The sequence below is a fragment of the Neovison vison genome, chromosome 7 (assembly GCF_020171115.1).
Source record: "Neovison vison isolate M4711 chromosome 7, ASM_NN_V1, whole genome shotgun sequence".
In the NCBI taxonomy this organism is placed as follows: Eukaryota; Metazoa; Chordata; class Mammalia; order Carnivora; family Mustelidae; genus Neogale; species Neogale vison.
Genome location: NC_058097.1, coordinates 43,932,130 through 43,956,559, shown reverse-complemented (window position 1 = coordinate 43,956,559; position 24,430 = coordinate 43,932,130). Strand labels below are relative to the sequence as shown.

At 38.6% G+C, this 24,430-nt stretch overlaps 1 protein-coding gene across 3 annotated transcripts in view; it reads left to right on the top strand.

Moving 5' to 3' along the window:
* ZNF527 (zinc finger protein 527) overlaps positions 1-23,528 on the top strand; it is a 28,782-nt gene extending 5,254 nt beyond the window's left edge. For 2 of the 3 annotated variants that reach the window (XM_044256484.1, XM_044256485.1), the window contains exons 3-5: positions 3,429-3,555; positions 4,152-4,247; positions 20,493-23,528. In XM_044256484.1, coding sequence (XP_044112419.1) covers positions 3,429-3,555; positions 4,152-4,247; positions 20,493-22,063 — 1,794 coding nt within the window. In that variant the 3' untranslated portion in view covers positions 22,064-23,528. The remainder of the gene's footprint in view (positions 1-3,428; positions 3,556-4,151; positions 4,248-20,492) is intronic. The other variant, XM_044256486.1, reaches the window with a different exon arrangement.
* Positions 23,529-24,430: the final 902 nt, after the last annotated feature.

The following is a 24,430-nucleotide window of genomic DNA, read 5'->3' as shown; positions in this document are numbered from 1 at the left end:
AGGGTCACAAAGGAAGAGTGGGCCTAAAAGGTAAGAATAGAGATGAGTCGAGACCTGTGCTCTGAGTTAAGATGTACTATAAGTATAAAATATATACCAGATTTTGAAGATTCAGTACAAAAAAGAATGTAAAACATCTCATTAATAATTTTAACATTGAGTACATGTTGAAATAACATTTTAGATATAATGGGTTAAATATATTATTAAATTTGCTTCTTTTTTTGTTTTTTAAGATTTTATTTATTTAGAGAGAGAGAGCAAGAACACAAGAGCAGGGAGAGGGAGAAGCAGACTCCCGGCAGAGCAGGGAGCCTGACTCGTGGCCGGATCCCAGAACTCTGTGATCATGACCTGAGCCGAAGGCAGAGACTTAACCGACTGAGCCACCCAGGCACCCCTAAATTTACTTATTTCTGCTTACCTTGTTTTTTCTTTTTGCAATATGTAACTTAGTGATTCAGCATGACAGTTGGTCTTAAACTGTAAAATGTAAACTTAAACTGTAAAATGGGGTTCATAATTTTTTCTTATTTTTTTTAACAAGTTTTACAATGAGATTTAAGATAATATCGGTAAAATGCTCATTAGTGTGTCTTATACCACTTACTGGTATATAGTAATTGGTCAATAAACATAGCAGTTATTCTTATTTGTTTCCATCATTAAATCTATTTACTTTTTTAATGTAGCTACTGAAAAATTTTAATATGAGGTTTACTTTGTTTTTCTATTAGACATTGTCGATTTAAACAACTCTTTGGAAGAATATTGTTTTTAAGAGGAGTAGAGAAATTGGACAATAACTACAGTGAATTATGGAAGGGAATTTATTTGTCCATAAGATGAAAGATACTGTATCAGTTTGTATATGAATAAAAATCATTTAGGAAAGTGGAAAATACTGATAATATAAGAGGGATATCTGTTATCTCCCTGATACAAGGAAGAGAGGTGACACTGTCACCTGTCACCTGTCCACTCTGTGGACAGTGGAGGGAATGGTCATAGACAGAAGCCTAGAGTTTCATGCATAGTAACAGAGGGAAGACAGAATATATGAGTATAGATACAGTTTAGCAAGGACCTGTGGTAAGCAAGAAGATGAGGAAGTTCAAAGTGAAAACAGGGAAGGGATTGGTGGTATTTTGAGAGAGAGGCAGAATCTATGAAGGAGTCATAGGAAAATGGGAAAGTGAATTTATTGGGGAAGTGTAGTGGTGCTTTTGTGGACTCTCTGGTCATATCCTAGAAGTACATTGGATCAGCGTGTTTATCAGTCAGGGCTCCAGCAAGAATCAAAAGGGAAGTGTTTCCAAGTTATGAATCAGTGTATAGAGAACTGTAAAGAATAGTGCTATACCCTCAGACAGTAAAACTTGGACCTGAACCCAGAGATAGAGAGATCTGAGTGGGGAGGGCCTCTGACAGGCATTGTGACCTAGGATCAAAGGAGAGAGACCACACAGGGTGGTGCTGTAAGGAGGTGCCAGGGGAGTAAATATTGTGCCTCACTTACCTCCTTCCCATCTCTTGCATGTGGCTGAACCCAACTGAAAATGGAGTCAGGTCGGGGAGTCTCTTAATGCAGTCAATACAGGTCAGCCTCCCAGGACACAGAGAAGTGTAGAGGGACAAACGAAAGTTATATAACTGTATGTAGTTGTATGAGGCTTTTTTCTCTAGCCACGTTCATCTGTATTTCTGCAGTGTAGAATAACCGTATTTGTCTTTTTTTTTTTTTGAAATTTGATGAACAGCAGTATACTTTTAATTTGAAAGCACAAGCAAAAGAGATTATTTTCTAGGTAAATATAAGATACAAAAACTAGCTCAAAAAGTAGAAAACTAAATAGACCAATGCTCAAAAAAGAGTTAACATAGCAGATGCTGTGTTTAGAAGAACCCACATCCTGGTTGGCTTTTGACTGGCATCGGAGATTTTGGCACTAGATCCGTTCTCTGCACTGATAGATACTTCATGATTTTTTTATAAAAAATGAGACCATACTCTGCAAAATGGAACTCTGCCATTTTAAGCTTTGAGTACTCTTCCTTCGTATGGATGTATTACAGGAAAGTTTACCATTTATTCACTGAGTGGCAAATATTTACTGTTTACAATGTGACCGGTTTTATAAACACCAGATATTCAAGAGCTTGTAAAACAGAGATCCTTCCCTTCGTACAGCTCATAGTCCAATGGTGTAGGCTAACCTGTTTGTTTTATTTATTGATTTATTTTTTAAAAAGATTTTATGTATTTCTTTGACAGAGAGGAGTGAGAGGAAGAGAGCACACAAGCAGGACTGGCGGAGTGGGAGGGAGAAGTAGGTTCCTGAGTGGGGCTTGATCCCAGGACCCTGGGATCATGAACTGGGCTGAAGGCAGACAGTTAACTGACTGAGGCACCCAGGTGCCCCTTTATTTTATTTTTAAAAAGATTTTATTTTATTTATTTTAGAGAGAGAGAGAGCATGAGCAGGGAGAGGGAGAGTGGCAGACTCCCCACTGAGTGTGGAGCCCTGTGTGGGGCTCCATCCCATGACCCTGAGATCATGACCTGAGCTGAAATCAAGAGTCGGATGTTTAACCCATTGAGCCACTCAGGTGCCCCTAAACTTATTTTTTGACATTAAAGTTTTTTTTCCGGATTTTTCATATAACCTTCCAATGAAAATTCTATCTAAATTACTTCATATACAGGGCACCTGGGTGGCTCAGTGGGTTGAGTCCTCTGCCTTCAGCTCAGGTCATGGCCCCAGGGTCCTGGGATCAAGCCCCTGGGCTCTCTGCTCGGCGGGGAGCCTGCTACTCCCTCTCTCTCTCTCTGCCTGCCTCTCTGCCTACTTGTGATCTCTGTCATGTAAATAAGTGAAATCTTTAGAAAAAATAAAATAAAATAAATAAATTACTTCATATACTTTATTATTTCTTCAGAACACCTTTTTACAACTTTCTCCTCACATATCAAATCTAAGTTTCAGACCATACCCTATTGTTAAACCCCAATTCAAGGTCTTCCCTCACTATTCTGACCCATTCAGTATCTCAGTTTGAGGAGTATAAAGGAATCATCACTGTCAGAATTTCTTGATACATAGTATATGTAATATAAAATAGCCTTGCTGACATACTTTCATGTTATAAACTCATGTTTCAGGTCGTAAGTTAATTTTTTTCCTGTGTGCACATCTCTTTTTATTCACAAGTGTGAAATTTTCAAGGGGTGAGTCTGTTTCTATTATTTCTCTTTCTCTCAAAAGTTTTGACAAGCCTGGGCATGTACTTGCTCCCCAGTAATTATTTTCCTCAGGCCACCTAGAGCTTTGAACTCTGGCAAAATTTCATCTTTTCTGCTAGGACCATATGGGAGTACTTGGCAACGAGATCTTTTTTTTTTTTTTTTTTTTTTTTTTTAATTTCAGGGTCTGGTGACCTTCAGAGATGTGGCTCTAGATTTTTCCCAAGAGGAATGGGAATGGCTGGACTCGTCTCAGAAGGATTTGTACAGAGATGTCATGTTGGAGAACTACAGGAACTTGGTATGGCTTGGTAAGGATGTCTCCCCCGTAATTCAGAATCTTCCCTCTGGGGTGTTTTTGCTTCCTCCACTGGGAATATCTAGGTCATCTTAAGTGCTTAGCTGAATTTCTACTTCCTGTTCCCAGGGAATAATTTGAAGTAGTTCCAAAGAATTAGAAATGAGTAGTCCCCATTGCTGTAGAATGAGGTAGGAATTTGTTAAATTGCAAATTATGAGGTCCCACCCTCGACCTCCAGAATCAGAAACTCAGGAAATAGGCCCAGTAGTCTGGGATTTAATGAGCCCTCCAAATGTTTCTGATGCCCATAAAAGTTCGAGAACCACTGTGGTTTCAGACTTAGTAGGTCTGGGCTGGGGCCCAAGACTTTGCATTCCTAGTAAGTTCCTAGGTGGTGGTGCTTTAGCACTTTGAGAGCCACTACTGCAGAAGAAGCTTCATCTTCATCCTTCATACAAGCATCGTTCCATTCTCTGGCCCTTCCTCTAATTTCTTTTCTTGCCTAATGAACAAAAGATTGAGATTGAGTCCTAGAAAGGCGATAGCAAGTTGATTGTCTGCCTGTTTGTCTCTTTCTTGCTCTCATTTTTCTTCTCCTGTAAACAGGACTCTCCATTTCTAAGCCCAACATGATCTCCTTATTGGAGCAAGGGAAGGAACCTTGGATGGTGCAGAAAGAGATGTCAGATGGTCAGTATGCTGGTGAGTGACCGGGAGCTGGGCAAGGAGGTTTGTTGTAGGGCGGCAGGCCAAGAGGTCATGAGAAGGCTACCCTGCACTTGAGGAGGCTGCCGTGGGCTAGGCAGGGGCGGGTTTCTCCCTATTGCTATCAAATTATACACTTGTGATTCTTCTGCATGTAACCCGAATCTTAGTCCTTCCCACTTCTTCTTTCCTTTTTAGGGTCAGAAATGTATACATTTCCAGATTATATTTTAGAGTTTTTATTTTTACCAAAGTTATCAGGTTTGTGCATGCACATTGTTTAAAGAGTCAAGTAATTTTACAACACTTATTCCCTTAATATACATGCTGCCAAAGCGAGCGCAAGACTTATTCCCTTAAAATAGGCAGTCTCTTGTCTTCTTCCTCAATTTCCCTCTCAGAAGGATTGATCTTGCTTTTGCAGCTTATTTTGGATGTTTCCTTCAAATCTGCAAAATGTTTATATTGCTGTTTCTTAATTGTCTTTCCAGGTTTAGACCTCATCCAATATTTTTTAAGAAAGTAAGAATTTAGTACTTTCTTTCTTTTTTAAAAGATTTTATTTATTTATTTGACAGGCAGAGATCACAAGTAGTCAGAGAGGCAGGCAGAGAGAGAGAGGTGGAAACAGGCTCCCCGGTGAGCAGAGAACCTGATGCAGGGCTCGATCCCAGGTCCCTGGGATCATGACCTGAGCCGAAGGCAGAGGCTCAACCTACTGAGCCACCCAGGCACCTGCCCCCATCCATTCTTTTTTTTTTTTTAAAGATTTTATTTATTTGAGAGAGAGAGACAGTGAGAGAGAGCATGAGTGAGGAGAAGGTCAGAGAGCGAAGCAGACTCCCCATGGAGCTGGGAGCCTGATGTGGGACTCGATCCCGGGACTCCAGGATCACGCCCTGAGCCGGAGGCTGTCGTCCAACCAACTGAGCCACCCAGGCGTCCCTGCCCCCATCCATTCTTGAGCACTTCCTTCTTTCCTGGTTCCAGGTATTCTAGGTTCATCTTGTTTTCCTTGCCTTAGCCTTGAATCAGCTGTTTCTCCTGGGAGCTCTCTTTCCCTTTATTGGGAAATGATGCTTAGAAACCAAGGTCTGGGTGCTATGTGTTCTCTTTGCTACCAGAATGTCATTGTTCCGAGGCCCTCACAGCAGATTAGCTGGAAAATATATGTGTGTGTAACCCAATACACATAGGTATACTCACATTTCTATATTTATATCTGCTCTGTCTTTTTAGATATTAAAATTCTCAGTTTATTTTGATATCCTTTTTTAAAAGATTTTATTTATTTATTTGAGAGAGAGAGCAAGTAAAAGAGAACATGAGAGGGAAGAAGGTCAGAGGGAGAAGCAAACTCCCCATGGAGCTGGGAGCCCAATGTGGGACTCGATCCTGGGACTCCAGGACCATGACCTGAGCTGAAGGCAGTTGCTTAACCAATGGAGTCATGCAGGCACCCCTATTTTAATATCTTGATTCTAGTCCTACTCCACAGGGTTTAGTTTAGCCTTTCTCCTTTACTTATCTATACTTTCTTTTTCTGACAATGAGAAACAATGCATTTACTTATTTGTTCCATGTTAGTATGCATATTAAGTAGTTTCAGAATTTCTAAGCTATTCCTCTGTGAGAAACAAATTTACTAACTAGATTACATTATTTGTATATGGTTGTTTCTGTCTGTAGTCTTACAGTATTCAGTCAAAATACTCTTTTCCAAAGTTATTTAGGTTAGCTCTTTTAGATTTATTTGTTACTACTTGTATTCTGTTTGGGTTCCTGCCACACTTGGTTGGTTTTAATTATATATTTATTTTTGTATCTGAAACATTACTATGCTTTTAAGGATGAGAGCTATAGAAAAATATATCCTCAGTAATATGTTAGTTTCTTTTCATATCTACTATCCTAAATCTGTTCTCTAATGTCTTCCTACCCCTTTCTTACCCACTTCTTATATATTGCGGATCTCTTTATTTTCAGATTTGTCCTTTTAATGTTTCTTTTGTACAAATGAGCCAACATATATGTAGTTTCTCGTATCTCCTTGTATGCTACATAAAGGGTAGCATACTGGGGCTCCTGGGTGGCCCAGTGGGTTAAAGCCTCCGCATTCAGCTCAGGTCATGATCTCAGGGTCCTGGAATCGAGCCCTGCATTGGGCTCTCTGCTCAGCAGGGAGTCTGCTTCCTCCTCTCACTGCCTGCCTCTCTGCCTACTTGTGATCTCTGTCAAATAAATAAATAAAATCTTTTTAAAAAGGGTGGGGGTAACATACTGTACATACTCTTTGCATCTTGCTGTTTTCACTTAACTATAAATACACTCCATTAGTCATGGACATCTTCCTCATTTTAACAGCTACAAAATACTCCAGTATCTGGATGTTATGGTAATTTATTTAACTACTCATTGATGTGTGGATTTCTGGGATGTTTGCACTATTTTACAATTAGGACCAGGACTTCAGTAACAACCCTGTATGTATGTTTTCTCATATTGTCAAGGCTGTATTTTCAGGATAGATGCTTGGATGTAGGATTGCTGAGTGTATATGTAGTTTTGTTAGGAATTGCCAAATGCCCTTCCAGAAAGGTTGTAGCGGACTGCTTTCTGTATTAGGTTTTTATTGCTGCTGTAACAAATTACCACAAATTTACTGGCTGAAAACAACATGAATTTACCATTTTATAGCTCTAGAGGTCAACAGTTGAAAAATGGGTCTTATAGGACTATAATCAAGATGTTAGCAGCCTGTCTTACTTATGAATACCGTAGAAGAGAAACTGTTTTTTGCCTTTTTATGCTGTTTTGGGATCTTTCCTCATCCTTTTATTTTCAGTTTTTTAAAATCACTTTAAGTATGACATTTACATACAGTATAGAATTGAGTTTTTCTGGTGCCAATCTGAATATCATTTTTCAATTTTATAGGTGAAAGTCCAGTACATTTCTTATATGTTTGCGCTTAATTCTGTGTTATTGTTTTATAGGACATTTTCTGGTTTTTATAGGTTTTTTTAAAGATTTTATTTATTTATTTGACAGAGAGAGAGATCACAAGTAGGCAGAGGCAGGCAGACAGAGAGGTGGGGAAGCTGGCTCCCTGCTGAGCAGAGAGCCCGATGCAGGGCTCAATCTCAGGGCCCTGGGATCATGACCTGAGCCGGAGGCAGAGGCTTTAATGCCACACAGGTACCCCATGGTTTTTACAGTTTTTAAAAAGACATTTACTTATCTATTTTTCTAGCCTTTTATTTTGACTTAATACTATAGTTTTGTAATAAGTAGGAATTTTTTTCTTTTGTTCCAGTGTTATAGTGCTCTGTTTCTGTAGAGAATATTTATTCCTTCTATTACTTTAAAAACTAGCCTTTGAGTTTTTTTCTTTACCTAGTATAGATGAGTCAGTTAGTAGGCTTGTTTTACTTTCTACTTTCTCTTCCTAAATTTTGTTAGTTGTATACTTTTTATATTGTCAAGGCATATTATATTTACATGCTTTCTGTCACATTTGTCCCAACCTTTCATTTCATCTTTGTTCTACAGTTAAATATATTGTGTTTTCCATGAGGTCCTTTTGCTGAGATTTCTCGAGATATATCTTGGTTGCCTGAAGTTTGTCCTCTAGAAGTTTCCTCACAAAGAGTTCACACAAATAAAAGCTTCCCAGGTTCTACCTCGTTCACAATTAGCTGTTCTTTCTTTAAGTTTTTTATAGTGTAATATTAATGTTGGATAGTGTTATGAAAAAGTCTGATACCAACTTGATATTTTCCTTTATGTATTATTAGCTTTATATTTTGTTCTGGTCTCCTAGTAGTTCTTTCTTTAATTTTAAAGTTATTTTGTTAGAGTACATCTCAATCTTGACCATTTTTAGTTACCTTTTCCTGCCTTTTCTTATTTTCATTTCTACTTTATCAACTATAGTTTCCAAATCTATGTTAAATAATTGCTATAAATTTTTTTCTTTCTGATATCCCAAGACATTTTCAGGTGTTTCACATTAAATGTGCCTATTTTTTTCTGTTCCTAGCTCTATAGGTGTATATATTTTAAGCATGAAAAGCTTTTGGATTTTATATATTTTCAGCATCTTTTAAGGCAATTATTTTTTTCTCTTCCTTTACATTTTTTTCTTTCATAAAATTTATGGAAGAAAAATTCTGTAAGAACTTATAGTGAAGATTTCTTATTGTTGAACTATTTTCGTATTTCTGAGTTGCATACATGGTCATGTGTATTATTCATTAAATATACTGCTTGATTTAATTTTTTTTTTAAAGATTTTATTTATTTATTTATTTGACAGACAGAGATCACAAGTAGGCAGAGAGAGAGGAGGAAGCAGGCTCCCTGCTGAGCAGAGAGCCCGATGCGGGGCTCGATCCCAGGACCTGAGCTGAAGGCAGAGGCCTTAAACCACTGAGCCACCCAGGCGCCCCTTGATTTAATTTTTAATATTAAAGAATGTAGCCTGTTATCCATGGGGGAGATCAGTCTGATATAAGGGTAGTGAAGGAGATCAGTGGAAAAATAGAGAAAGCACAGAAATATATACGAGACTTAGTATTTGATAACAAGGTGGTTTTTTATTTTTATTCTTTTTAAAAGATTTTATTTATTTATTTGACAGAGAGGGACACAGCAAGAGAGGGAACACAAGCAGGGGTAGTGGGAGAGGGAGAAGCAGGCTTCCCACTGAGCAGGGGGCCTGATACAGGGCTTGATCCAACCCTCAGATCAGGACCTGAGCCGAAGGCAGACACTTAACGACTAAGCCACCTAGGCGCCCCAACAAGGTGGCTGAATTTTAAATCAGTCGTGTAAAGAGACTTTCTTAAAAGTTAAAGTTAGTATTTGTATAATACTGGATTTTGGAAAGTCTTTCTTAAAATGTATATCTAGGCCAGACTGCATAATGGAAAAATGGGAGATTTGACTTCATGTTTTCAAAAATTTTAATTGAAAGCACTGTAAATGAAGATGACATGTGACAGTAAAAAGTGATGACTTAAAAAAAAAAGTGATCATCAAGGGGGGAAAAATACTATAAAGCCTTAAAACCCTAAATTTATAAAGGACTTCTATACACTACTTAAAAGAAAATGCTAATGCAATTAAAACATGTGTAAAAAATACAAATAAAGAATTCATCAAAGAAGAAACCACAAAATGCAAAGCCAGTACACATACACATTTATGAAAATGCTCTAGTTTACAATCAGAAAATTGCAAGTTATAAATAATGAGGTACTCTTTACTTATAGGGACAAAAATTTTAGAGTGATACTAGTCAGTATAGATTAGTCTGAAGACATGTACTTTATGTTCTGGTAGGAATGCAAATTGATAAAAATTACCTTGGGGGGCAGTTTGACAATGGATATTAATATTTTAAATATGCACATTTATAGTTTTATTTAATACTTCTTTTAGAAATATATCTTATAGAAATACAAAATTATGGGCCCCTGGATGACTCAGTTAGTTGAGTGTCCAGCTCTAGGTTTTGGTTCAAGTCATGATCTCAGGGTTCTGAGATCGAGCCCCATGTGGGGCTCCTTACCAAGCATTGAATCTGCTTGAGATTCTCTCGCTGCCCCTCCCCTCCCGTCCTCTCATGTGTGTGTGTGTGTGCTCGTTCTCAAATAAATATATAAATAAATAAAATCTTTTTAAAAAAGAAACATAAAAGCATGCAAAAACATACTGTAGAAGCTGCTTATTTGATTTATAAGTGATTACTCTTTTTAAAAGATTGTCATGAGGGATCATAAAATATATACTCACATGAGACATTTTATTTTAAATATCCTTATGTTTGTTGCTTTACATTCTTCTTCAGGCATACTACTTAGATCTGTTTGATTAGATCTCTGGCCATGACCTTTTCTTGTTCTTTCTTTTGGGATGAATTCCTTTCCTTTTTAAATCCATTTTAAATCTTTGTCTTCTTCTATATTAGAAAAACCTGTTATGTTTCCTGTTCCTGAGAGTAATGTCTTTATGAAGAAGAGTGTCTGGGGCCTGGAGCTTCCGGGAGTGTCTCTCGTGTGCTCTGTGCTCTGCGCTCTGCTTTTGTGTTTTGGCTGCTCTGTCCTTCAGGCCAGCCATCTGTAAAGGCTCTCCTTGCCTGCAGTGGGAAGTGTTTAGTCCTTGGCCAGAAGTGGCAAGTTTTAAGTAGGTGTGTTCTGGTGTGCACCTGAGACTAATGTAAAACTGTCAACTATATTCAAAAGAAATTTTTAAAATCTCTCTTCAGCATGCATTTTATTAACTCAATACTAAAGTATGTGGTTATAAACACCAATGAACTAATGAGGTTGAGAACACAACTAAATTTTGGCAAGCAAGTAACTCAGCTTTTGGGCTAGGAGTACAAAAATCTGTTAAGATGCCTAGTTACCAAAATTATGGTTCATCCATTCTGTGAATAGAGTAGCTTTATTTGTATTGACATGGGAAAATGTCTATAGTATTTTAAGTTTAAAAAAATTTTTTTAAAAGATTTTGTCTATTTATTTCAGGGGGAGAGAGAGAGAGAAAGCATAAGTAAGAGGTAGGGGCAGAGGGAGAGGGAGAAGCAGACTCCCCACTGAGCCAGGAGCCTGACACAGGACTCGATCCCAGGACCCCAAGATGCTGACCTAAGCCAAAAGCATATGCTCAACTGACTGAGTCACCCAGGTAGCCCTAAGTTTGTTTTTTTAAAAATAATTTATTTATTTAATAATTTTTTTTTCATCCTGAACATACCTAGGAGGGAATCTCATAGGAAAGACACATGGAGGGATTTCCAAATCAATAAGATGCAGATTGCTTTGAAAAGGTACAGTTAAGAACCAGCATTAGGGCTGCTCTATAACATTTTTCCGTTTTTCTTTTTTTTTTTTTAAGATTTTATTTATTTATTCATGAGAGACAGAGAGAGCAGGAGAGAGAGAAGCAGGCTCCCCACTGAGCAGGGAGCCAGATATGGGACTTGATCCCCCGACCCCAGGATCATGACCCAAGCATAAGGCAGATGCTTAACCATCTGAGCCACCCAGGTACCCTCTTTTTTCTTTTTTTAAAGTAATCTCTATACCCAGTGTGGGGCTTGAACTCATGACCCTGAGATCAAGAGTCTCATGCTCTACTGAAAAAGCCAGCCAGATGCCCCTTTCCTTTTTCCTTTGAATAGAAATAATATTTATTAGAAAATATTCAGGTGATTAAAAAATGTATAAAGTAGGGGCTCCTGGGTGGCTCATTCGTTAAGTGTCTACCTTCAGTTCAGGTCATGATCCTGGAGTCCTGGGATCGAGCCCCACATTGGGCTCCCTGCTCAGCAGAAGGCCTGCTTCTCCCTCTCCCTCTCCCCCTGCTTGTGTTCCCTTTCTTGCTGTGTTTCTTCTTGTCAAATAAATAAATAAAATCTTTTAAAAAAAATGTATAGAGGGGCGACTGGGTGGCTCAGTGGGTTAAAGTCTCTGCCTTTGGCTCAGGTCATGATCCCAGGGTCCTGGGATCGAGCCCCACATTGCGGGGGGCTCTCTGCTCAGCAGGGAGTCTGCTTCCTCCTCTCTCTCTCTGCCTGCCTCTCTGCCTGCTTGTGATCTCTGCCTGTCAAATAAATAAATTAAATCTTTTAAAAAAAATGTATAAGAGTAGGAAGTATACTCTTTTCTTGAGATACCATCCAAAGACCTTTACTGTTCATGGTTGGATCTATATCTTTCTAGAATTTCCCTTGGACAGATCACACACACATACACACACACACAATTTTTATATGCATCTGTTTACAAATTGCGCTTTTTTTAAAAGATTTTATTTATTTGATAGATAGAGATTACAAGTAGGCAGAGAGGCAGGCAGAGAGAGTGTGGGGTTGGTGGGAAGCAGGCTCCCTGCTGAGCAGAGACCCCAATGCGGGGCTCAATCTCAGGACCCTGGGATTATGACCTGAGCTGAAGGCAGAGCCTTTAACCCACTGAGCCACCCAGGCGCCCCTACAACTTGCTTTTTCAAAAAAATTTTTAACTTAAAACATTGTATTGGTTAGGATGTGGAGGAAAAAGGAGCTGTAGTGTGCTGCCATTGGGAATGTAAACTGGTACAGATATTACAGAAAACAGTATAGAGATGCCTAAAAAATTAAAAATAGAAATACCATATGATCCAGTAATTCCATCAGTGAGTATATACCTGAAGAAAACAAAAACATTAATCAAAAAGATGTATGCACCCATATGTTTATTGCAGCATTATTTATAATAGCCAAGATCTGGAAGCAACATAAGTATCCATTGACAGACAAATAGAGAAGTAAAGATGCGTATGTATACTCAATGGAATATTACACAGCCATAAAAAGATGAGATTTTGCCTTTTGTGACAACATTGATGGTCCTCTAGAGGGTACTATGCTAAGTGAAATAAGACTGAGAAAGACAAATACCATATGATTTTACTCATGTGGAATCTAAATTTTGAAAAATGAATAAGCAAAATGCAGAATCAGACTTCTAAATATGGAGAACAGACTGATGGTTATGAGAAGGAAAGGGGTAGAGGATGAAACTCTTATTCTCCACTGGATCCTATAAATTTGTGTGCGTCAGGTGTGTTTCTTTTGACATTTCCCTATAATTAAAGAGAATTTTACAAATTGCCTTCGTTGAGTCCTTTCATAGAGATTTTAATGAAAGGAGGGTATAAAATGCAATGCTTAGGTTGTATTACTGATTCTAGAAACTTTTTTCTTTAGAATTTTCTTTTATATTATTGCTCATCCTTTGCCATGCATCCTTTAAGATAATTTCATAAGTTCAGAGATAAAATCCTTGTGGAATTCTGATTGAAATTGACCTGATACAAATTAAGTTGGGGTAAGCAAGCATGTGTATGTATTTTTTTTTCTTTTTATGCAGTTATGTCTTTTTTTTTTTTTAAAGATTTTATTTATTTATTTGACAGACAGAGATTACAAGTAGCAGAGAGGCAGGCAGAGAGAGAGGGGAAAGCAGGCTCCCTGCCTAGCAGAGAGCCCGATGCGGGGCTCGATCCCAGGACCCTGGGATCATGACCTGAGCTGAAGGCAGAGGCTTTAACCCACTGAGCCACCCAGGCGCCCTATGCAGTTATGTCTTATTTTTTTATCTACTTAAATCTTCTTTGAAAAAACTCCTTTGAAATAATTTCATACCATTTCATAGGATCTTTTCAGTGTTTCTGTACACCATACTACCTTTTATCTTCCAACTACTTTTATACCAATTATAATCTCCACTCATTGCCTTTACTTCAGATTCTCTTACATGTCTTACCATCTGCTCCCTCTAATTTGGCTAAATCCAGGTGCCTTTCTTTATTTTCCTATTCATCAGCTTACCGAGATTTATAAGATAGTTCTGACCACTATTCATTTTCTCTGTTCAAAGCTCTATTCTGTTTCTCTCTCCCTTGAACTGACTCATGCCCCTATTTTTCTGTATTTTCCTCATTCAACTGGAAGATTTTTGTCATGTTACTTTGGATCTTTGTCCAGTGACATCTAGTAGAACATTCTGGGATGATGGATATATTCTATATCTGTGCTTTGTAGCCACTAGCCACATTTGGCTGTTGAGCACTTGGAATATGGCTAGGTATTATTGAGAAACTGAATTAATTTTTTTTAATTTTAATGAATTTAAATTGCCATATGTGGTTAGTGGCTACCATATTGGACAGCATAGCTCTATACAGTTTTTTTTCCAATTTATTTATTTTCAGAAAAACAGTATTCATTATTTTTTCACCACACCCAGTGCTCCATGCAAGCCGTGCTCTCTATAATACCCACCACCTGGTACCCCAACCTCCCACCCCCCCGCCACTTCAAACCCCTCAGATTGTTTTTCAGAGTCCATAGTCTCTCATGGTTCACCTCCCCTTCCAATTTACCCAAATTCCCTTCTCCTCTCTAACGCCCCTTGTCCTCCATGCTATTTGTTATGCTCCACAAATAAGTGAAACCATATGATAATTGACTCTCTCTGCTTGACTTATTTCACTCAGCATAATCTCTTCCAGTCCCGTCCATGTTGCTACAAAAGTTGGGTATTTGTCCTTTCTGATGGAGGCATAATACTCCATAGTGTATATGGACCACATCTTCCTTATCCATTCATCTGTTGAAGGGCATCTTGGTTTTTTCCATAGTTTGGCGACCGTGGCCATTGCTGCTATAAACATTGGGGTACAGATGGCCCTTCTTTTCATGACATCTGTGTCTTTGGGGTAAATACCCAGGAGTGCAATTGCAGGGTCATAGGGAAGCTCTATTTTTAATTTCTTGAGGAATCTCCACACTGTTCTCCAAAGAGGCTGCACAAACTTGCATTCCCACCAACAGTGGAAGAGGGTTCCCCTTTCTCCACATCCTCTCCAACACATGTTGTTTCCTGTTCTGTTAATTTTGGCCATTCTAACTGGTGGAAGGTGATATCTCAATGTGGTTTTAATTTGAATCTCCCTGAGGGCTAATGATGATGAGCACTTTTTCATGTGTCTGATAGCCATTTGTATGTCTTGATTGGAGAAGTGTCTGTTCATATCTTCTGCCCATTTTTTGATGTGTTTGTCTGTTTCGTGTGTGTTGAGTTTGAGAAGTTCATTATAGATCCTGGATATCAACCTTTTGTCTGTACTGTCATTTGCAAATATCTTCTCCCATTCCGTGGGTTGCCTCTTTGGTTTTTTGACTGTTTCCTTTGCTGTGCAGAAGCTTTTGATTTTGATGAAGTCCCAGAAGTTTATTTTCGCTTTTGTTTCCTTTGCCTTTGGAGACATATCTTGAAAGAAGTTGCTGTGGCTGATATCAAAGAGATTACTGCCTATGTTCTCCTCTAGGATTCTGATGGATTTCTGTCTAACGTTGAGGTCTTTTATCCATTTTGAGTTGATCTTTGTGTATGGTGTAAGAGAATAGTCGAGTTTCATTCTTCTACATATAGCTGTGCAGTTTTCCCAGCACCATTTATTGAAGAGACTGTCTTTTTTCCACTGTATATTTTTTCCTGTTTTGTCGAAGATTAATTGACCATAGAGTTGAGGGTCCATATCTGGGCTCTCTACTCTGTTCCACTGGTCTGTGTGTCAGTACCATGCTGTCTTGGTGATCACAGCTTTGTAATAAAGCTTGAAATCAGGTAAGGTGATGCCGCCAGCCTTATTTTTGTTTTTGAACATTTCCTTAGTGATTCGGGGTCTCTTCTGATTCCATACAAATTTTAGGATTATTTGCTCCAGCTCTTTGAAGAATGCCAGTGGAATTTTGATCGGAATAGCATTAAAAGTATAGATTGCTCTAGGCAGTATAGACATTTTAACAATGTTTATTCTTCCGATCCAAGAGCATGGAATGGTCTTCCATCTATTTGTGTCTTCTTCAATTTCTTTCATGAGTGTTCTGTAGTTCCTCAAGTACAGATCCTTTACCTCTTTGGTTAGGTTTATTCCCAGGTATCTTATGGTTCTTGGTGCTATAGTAAATGGAATCGATTCTCTAATTTCCCTTTCTGTTTTTTTAAAGGTAGAGATCCAATCTGTAAATCTGTGGATCATTGGTCAGGCTATTCATGGAAACACGTTTTCTGGGCTTTGGCAGTAATCTTTCTTCTTCTTAAGATTTCTCTTTAGGGGGCGCCTGGGTGGCTCAGTGTATTAAGCCGCTGCCTTCGGCTCAGGTCATGATCTCAGTGTCCTGGGATCGAGCCCCGCATCGGGCTCTTTGCTTGGCGGGAGCCTGCTTCTCTCTCTCTCTCTCTGCCTGACTCTCCGCCTGCTTGTGATCTTTCTCTCTGTCAAATAAATAAATAAAATCTTTAAAAAAAAAAAAAAAAGATTTCTCTTTAGGTCCTGTCCTTTTTTCCTAGACTTCCTAGTAGAATCTTCTAGGTTTCCTGCCAGGAGATTATTTACTTCATCAGGAAATCTTCCAGTTTGTGTATTGCTCATCAGTCCAACATGTGGGAGATTCTATAGTCTAGTAAGACTTTTTCTTCTGCCAAGTTATATTTACTATGCTTACTACTTTCTGTGCAGTTCTGATTGGATTCCAAAGTTGATCAGACTTTGATTTTTAACTTCCGTCTATTTATAAATTATAATCAGTTGGAAATTACACATCTTTAATTGCCTGGAGATAGATAGATAGATAGATTTTAAAGATTTTATTTATTTATTTGACAGAGTGAGAGAGATAGAATGGAAACACAAGTAGGGGAGTGGGAGAGGGAGAAGCAGGCTTCCTGCTGAGCAGGGAGACTGAGGTGGGGCTCCATTCTAGGACCCTGTGATCATGACCTGAGCCAAAGGCAGACACTTAACGACTGAGCCACCCAGGCACCGCAGCCTGGATATATTTTAACCCCAAAGGATTTACTTCTCCCATTCTTTGTCTTGTCATTTGACCAGCAGTCTATTTCATAATCCGCCCTGCCCCCCTTTTTTTTAAAAAGATTTTATTTATTTATTTGATAGAGATCACAAGTAGGCAGAGAGGCAGGCAGAGAGAGAGGAGGAAGCAGGCTTCCCGCTGAGCAGAGAGCCTGATGCAGGGCTCAATCCCAGGACCCTGGGATCATGACCTGAGCCGAAGGCAGAGGCTTTAACCCACTGAGCCACCCAGGCGCCCCTCCCACCCACCCCCCTTTTTAAGATTTTATTTATTTTTTTAACAGAGAGAGCACAAGTAGGCAGAGTAGCAGGCTGAGGGAGAGGGAAAAGCAGGCTCTTCACTGAGCAGGGAACCCATGTGGGGCTTGATCCCAGGACCCTGGGATCATGACCCGAGCTGAAGGCAGGCGCTTAACTGACTGAGCCACCCAAATGCCCCTCATAATCCTTTCTTGAACATAAATGTAACTTCTGAGACTACTAATGGTGTAGGTGTAATGATAACTTAACAAATCCCTATTAATGTGCTGCATTTTATGGTAAGTGTCACTGAATACATATAACGAACGTCTGTTTCCTAAATGTATGCTTTTTTCTTATACCACACTTGTAAGGTCTTCTCATTTTGCCTACTAAGAAACTGAGGCTCAAGAAATTGCTTAATCAATTTGTTAATTTGTTAAAGGTAGAATAACTAGCTCCCTAGATGAAGAAGTAGGATTTAAACTCACCTATGACCCCAAACCCTGTGTTTTTTCCAGTGTGACACATGGATGCCTATTTAATCTCTTCCAGAGATTTTGCCTGAATCCATAACTTCCCTTTTCCCCTTAATCACTGATAAGGGTGAATTGTCTCTCTTCTTTCTTGCTGAATGCCACCATAATACCTTAATACCATTGACTTTAGGTGTTTCTGGACTCCGATCACTATGAATATGTCTTTCACATATACCATACTTCCTGTTCTGTACTTTCCCAGGCTATACTCTATACTGTTCCCTGGAATACCCTATATGGAATTCCTTCCATGATAGTATTCATTTGCCTAAGTACAGAGTGTCTTCTTTTTTTTCGCCCTGAAGAGTTGTTGGAGCTCCAGGCATCTCAGAATACCTGATGTTGGAAAATGTCTGTAGTTTTCTCCCATCAGTTTTTTTTTTACTCAGCATTATAGTAGGTACTTTATAAAACTGCCATTTGCCTGGAATAGAGAAAAGATTTATTCTTGGTAAGAGGAAACACAGTGGCCCTGGGTGATGAATATAGGAAAGAAGGTTCTAGGAGAGTTCGTGAGGGAACAATGAATTTCTGCCAAAAAAAAAAAAAAGAACAACAGTGTAGACCTAACAGAATAAGTGAATAAATCCCTCTCAGGCCTTGGTTGAGATAGAGCCCAAAGTAAGAGAAAATCCATGGCTATGCATAGGAAGGATAGGTAGGGATGAGGCTTTCCCTGGGTGGAGGGTGTATTGGAAAGAAGAAAGATACAGATGCATAATGTATTCTTTGTTTTTCAACTTGTGCTGACCTGGCCTGCAGGTGGCTTTTCTTTCAACAGATGGGATGCTGTTATGGAAGAGACTATGTTATGTATGTATGTAAGACTATGTATGTAATGCTAACATGTGCAATTCTAAAATAATCTCCATGCATATCAGAACATGAAAATGAGGAGGGCCTGGATGGCTCGCTCAGTTAAGTGTCCCACTCTTGATCTCGGGGTCAGGAGATTGAGCCCCCGGTCAGGCCCCATGCTGGACATGGAGCCTGCTGAAGATTTTCCCTCTCCATCTCCCCCTCACAACACCTCATGCTCTCTCTCTATCATTCTCTCTCTGTCTAAAAAACAAAACAAAACATGAAAATGACTGTTACTGGAATAACCACTGCATTTTGGAAGCATGATCATGGCCTTGACAATCAAGCTCAGATTCTCCAGGAACTATTCCTTAACTAAATTAGTGAGTTTCGATTTCTGTTTTCCTGACGCTTATACTGCTAATAATCTGTATCATATTAGTCCTTCATTATGTGTCAAACTGAATTTTCGTATGTACAAGTTTTATCTCCTTAGAGTTTAAAAAAGAGAGAAGGGTAGCACCTGGGTGGCTCAGTCAGTTAAGCATCTGACTCTTGATCTCATCTCAAGTCTTGATCTCGGTTGTTAGTTGAGCCCTGTATTGGGCTCCATGTTGGGTGTGGAGCCTACTTAAAATTGTTTTTAAGATTTTAAAAATTTATTTGACAGAAATAGACAGTACAAACATGGAGGGGGCAGGGAGGGAGAGGCAGAAGCAGGCTCCCTGCTAAGCAAGGAACCTGATGCGGGACTTGATCCCAGGACCTTGGGATCATGACCTGAGCTGAAGGCAGATGCTTAGCTGACTGAGCCACCCAGGAGCCTCCCAGTTTTTTTGTTTTTTGTTTTTTTTTTCATCTAAAAAAAGGAGAGAAAATGGTGCCTGAGTGGCTCAAACAGTTAAATGTCTGCCTTCAGCTCAGGTCATGATCCCAGAGTCCTGGGATTGAGCCACGCATGGGGCTCCCTGCTCAGCAGGGAGTCTGCTTCTCCCTCTGTCCCTCACCCTGTTTGTGCTCTCTCTCTCTCAAATAAATAAAACCTTAAAAAAAAAAAAGGAGAGAAAACGACTCATGTCTCAGACTCTTTTCCCTTCTACTAAATGCTGGGTGCATAATAGTCAATTCTGTATAATTGAATATATTGGCTGATTATTGTGTGACATGAAAAGGACTTTCTCATTTTCCTTTTTTTTTTTTTTTAAAAGATTCCTTTCAGTGACTCTACCCAATGTGGGGCTCAAACCTACAGCCCCAAGATCAAGAGTTGCATGCTCCACCAACTGAATCAGCCCGGAGCCCCTCATTTTCCTCTTTTTGAGATCATCTCTCTTTTTTTTTTTTAAAGATTTTTTATTTGAGAGAGAGAATGTGTGGGGAGAGGCAGAGGGGGAGAGAGAGGGACAAGCAGACTCTGTACAGAACCCAACCCAGGGCTTGAGCCCAGGACCCTGAGATTATGGCCTGAGCCAAAAGTCAAGAGCCAGCCACTTAACTCACTGACCCACCCAGATGCCCCTTTGAGATCATATTTAAAAAAATAATTTTCTTTCCATCTTATCTCAACAATACCCTCTCCCGAAAGTATCAAGTTTCTATTTTGTAGGCAGCATTTTTCTCTCAATGATGAGCAAAGCTGACCTTCAGATTTCTTCTAGATAATAACAACAAGAACAACCAAAAAACCCACAGTACTTTTTTTCTGGCCCCTGATAAAATCTTAAAAGTTGTTGCGCTTTCTGGCAGCATTCATTCACTTAACAAAATGCTACCATTGTCCTTGGCACTAAATACAATAGTAAGAAGAAAAAGTAGTAAAGCATCAATCCCTGCCTTCATGGAGCTTTTAGTCTTAAGAATAGGACTAGATAGTGCAGAGTAGATTCGAGACTTGAAAGACTAGAGGCAGGGAAACTGTGATTATGATCTAGTCAGTTTTTCTCAATTCCTTATCTTTTCAGCATTGAGCTTTGTCTGCATCTTGATCCCCTACATTTCCCCTATCACCTTCTCCCCATCGCCAACACGTATATCTCCCTTTATCAGCTTTCTTCATTCTTTATTCTTTCTTTGTATGTTTTTCATATTTGCTTGGCCATATTTGAAAGGTGTCAAAACCATGTGCTTTCTTCCCTCATCCCCCCAATTAAATTCTTTAGTTTCTTCTAGAACAGTTTTCTCCCTGCAGAGGCAAAAAGGACACATTTGCTTTCTTGATATTTTTCAGACTGGGAGTCTTGGTATGAAATCAAGGAATTATCTCCAAAATGGTACATTGGTGAAGAGGAAATATCCCAGGGGATGGTAATGGAAAGACTTAGAAGTTATGACGTTGAATATTCCAGTTTCAGAGAAGCCTGGAAATATAAGGGTGAATTTGCACGGCATCAACAAAAGGAGAGGCATTTCAGGCAAGTGACAGCCCTTAAGGAAATCTCTGCTGTGAAAATGGACAATAAATATAATAATTCTGAGCGAAGTGTTCTCTTGAAATCAGTACTTTCACCACAAGAAAGAGTTCCCACAGTAGAGCAAGTACATAAATTTGGCATTTATGATAAAATGTTTCCCCCAAATTCCGTCCTAATTGAACGTAAAAGATTACCTGCTGAGAAGGACTCTTTGATAGATAATGAATGTGAAGAATTCAACCAGAGTACATACCTTAGTAAAGATATAGGAATTCATCCTGGGGAGAAACCTTATGAAAGTAGTGATTTTTCAAATCTCTTAAGTTTCCACTCATTACTTACTCAGCATCAAACAACTCATTTTCGAAAATTACCACGTGGATTCAGTGAATGTGATGATGCCTTTAGCTGTTACTCATTCTTCACTCAACCTCAGAGAATTCACACTGGAGAGAAACCGTTTGTATGCAATGACTGTGGAAAAGCCTTTAGTCATGACTTCTTTCTCAGTGAACATCAAAGAACTCACATTGGAGAGAAACCATATGAATGTAAGGAATGTAACAAAGCTTTTAGACAGAGCGCACACCTTGCTCAACATCAAAAAATCCACACTGGAGAGAAACCTTTTGCATGCAATGAATGTGGGAAGGCCTTTAGCCGTTATGCCTTCCTTGTTGAACATCAGAGAATTCACACAGGAGAGAAACCATATGAATGTAAGGAATGTAACAAAGCCTTCAGACAGAGCGCACACCTCAATCAGCATCAGAGAATTCACACTGGAGAGAAGCCCTATGAATGTAATCAATGTGGAAAAGCCTTCAGCAGACGCATCGCCCTCACTCTGCATCAAAGGATTCATACAGGAGAGAAACCCTTTAAATGTAATGAATGTGGGAAGACTTTTGGCTATCGCTCACACCTTAATCAACATCAGAGAATTCATACAGGTGAAAAGCCTTATGAATGCATCAAATGTGGGAAGTTTTTTAGGACTGACTCGCAACTTAATCGACATCATAGAATACATACCGGAGAGAGACCTTTTGAATGCAGTAAATGTGGGAAAGCCTTCAGTGATGCTTTAGTTCTAATTCATCATAAAAGAAGTCATGCAGGAGAGAAACCCTATGAATGTAACAAATGTGGGAAGGCCTTCAGTTGTGGCTCATACCTTAATCAACATCAAAGAATTCATACTGGAGAGAAACCTTATGAATGTAATGAATGTGGGAAGGCTTTCCATCAGATCTTGTCCCTTAGGCTACACCAGAGAATTCACGCTGGAGACAAACCCTATCACTGTAACGAGTGTGGGAATAATTTTAGCTGTGCCTCAGCCCTTAGACGACATCAGAAAATTCATAATAGAGAAACTCTCTGATTGTAACAAGTGTATGAAAGAAAACATTTAGTCACCACTCAGTCCTTATTAAATAAATATCAATGAATTCTTTGGTTAATGACTCTATGAATGTAGTAAATATGGAGAAGCCTTCAGTTTATGAGCATCCTTTATTTGAAATAGCCTGAATCATAGACATCTGTTACTTTTGGATCTATTCTGTGCCCCATTTAAAAAACTTACATCGCCCTTAGTGCAAATTATTCTGATGAAACTATTAGGGAGAGCAGTGGATTAGTCATAGGCTGGCCACAGTCTGGTTAATAAGGACTTGGCAGATGGCCCTTTTGCACCACTAGAACACTAGGGGGGCATTATTACAGATATAAGAAAAGATCATTTTTTCCCCTAGAATTGCAAGTTTCATGGATTTAAAGGATTTTTAAGGTTAAAAACTCATTGTAGCTTTTTTTTTTTTTTTTTTTTTTGGTCACTGCATGAGGAAAGCCTTCCCAAGATCAGTCTAACACAGAGGAAAATGGAGATAAGAGACAAATCGGATGACATTGTTTGATCTCCTGAGTTCAGTCATGCCTGAAGTCTATACCATCTTTTACTTTTTAATTTCTGTGGTCCAATAAATTTCCTTTTTTTCCCCTTAATTTGAATTGGATTACTGCCTCTTGGAATTACAGTCCTGATTCATATACCCTATGTTTGCTGTACATTTGAAAAAGCCTTAATTTTTTATGGCACAATTATCCTGAGAAACTCTGTAAAACAAGTATTTGGAAGTTGATTACAGAGCATTCATGAAGCTGAGAGAATTATGTTTTACTTGTTGATAAAAATTAATTTGGTATTTGTTAGACTCATTATAAGGATAATTTTTTTTAAATTCACCTAGTAAAACTCCTTAACAGGCTTTCCCATAAGGAATTAAAATCATTTGTGGTGGTGACTCACTATAGGCCTTTAAAGAAAGAGTGGCAGGCCAAGAGAATAACGGATTTGTCACATTAATGAATGGCTCCTCATCTTAAAGGAATTATTTGATTTTCTGTTTTCAGAATGGGTTTAAGCATATTGTGTAATAGAATATAATAGAGTTGTAAATGAGGTTTTCTTTTGTGGGGAGACCGTAAGCTTGGCTTAAGAAGTTTATGGATAATTTCGTTGAAATTATAAATATAAAATTGAGATTCAGACAAAGATATTAACCAGCGGACAGAAAGGATGGGACATTTCCAACTCATAGTAAAGGTGAAACAGTTAGAGCCTAGAATTCTTAGGCTATAAGTTATTACCATTCTTCACAGTAATGAGGAATATGAGGGTATAGGGCAGTATATTCCTATTGTAAATGAGTGGGTATAGAGAGGTAAACTGATGATACAATAATGGGGCCACCTTAAAAAGTTAGAACTGTTAGAATCTCGGACATTGTCTGGAAAGCATTTGTAAAAACAATAGAACAAATGAATTAAAGAGTAAGAGATTTGTATGTGTGCATGGAGTGAAGCAATGACTACTACTCTTAAAATTTCTTTATTAGTCAATTTATATTTTATCTAATACAAATTTGAAAATTTCCTGAATATTAAGACGGATTCCCTTGAGACTGAAACCATGGATTTAGTATGACTTAATACTTCAAACCTTGAACAGAAAAAAATACGATTATAAAACACTGCCAAACATACTACATTTAACTAAAATGTCACTTGATATGCTGAAAATCCATGTCATTTCTTTATTCTTTCTTATATTACCTAGAGGTCTAGAAATACTTATTTTATTTTATTATTTTATTTTTATTGTGTCATGCTAGTTACCATCAGTACATCATTAGTTTTTGATGTAGTGTTCCATGATTCATTGTTGGCATATAACACCCAGTGTTCATTGCAATATGTTCCCTCCTTAATACCCTTCACCAGGCTCACCCATCCCCCCAGTTAATTATCTTTAGGATGTGGACTAATTCATTTAGAACACATGGGCAAAACACTTTCTACTTGGTTATTGAGTATGACCAGTGATGGTGGAACTGTTGGATTCCTTTTTTAACCTGGTTCTTATGTTGCTGAACATACACCTTCCTGCCATGTCAGTTTGTGCAATTTTTGCTTGTCCTATTTAAATTTTTCTTTTATATACTCTTGATTAAGCAGGAGGTATGTGTGTGTGTGTTTTATTGAAACATTTTGTATAGAGTGCTTACTGTGTGCCAGGCTTTGTTCTAATGTAGGCATTGGAGATACAGTAGTGAACTACACAGACAGAAATCACTGCTTTTCTTTTCTTTTCTTTTTTTAAAAGATTTTATTTATTTATTTGACAGACAGAGATTGCAAGTAGGCAGAGAGGCAGGCGGGGGTGTGGGGAGCAGGCTCTGTGCTGAGC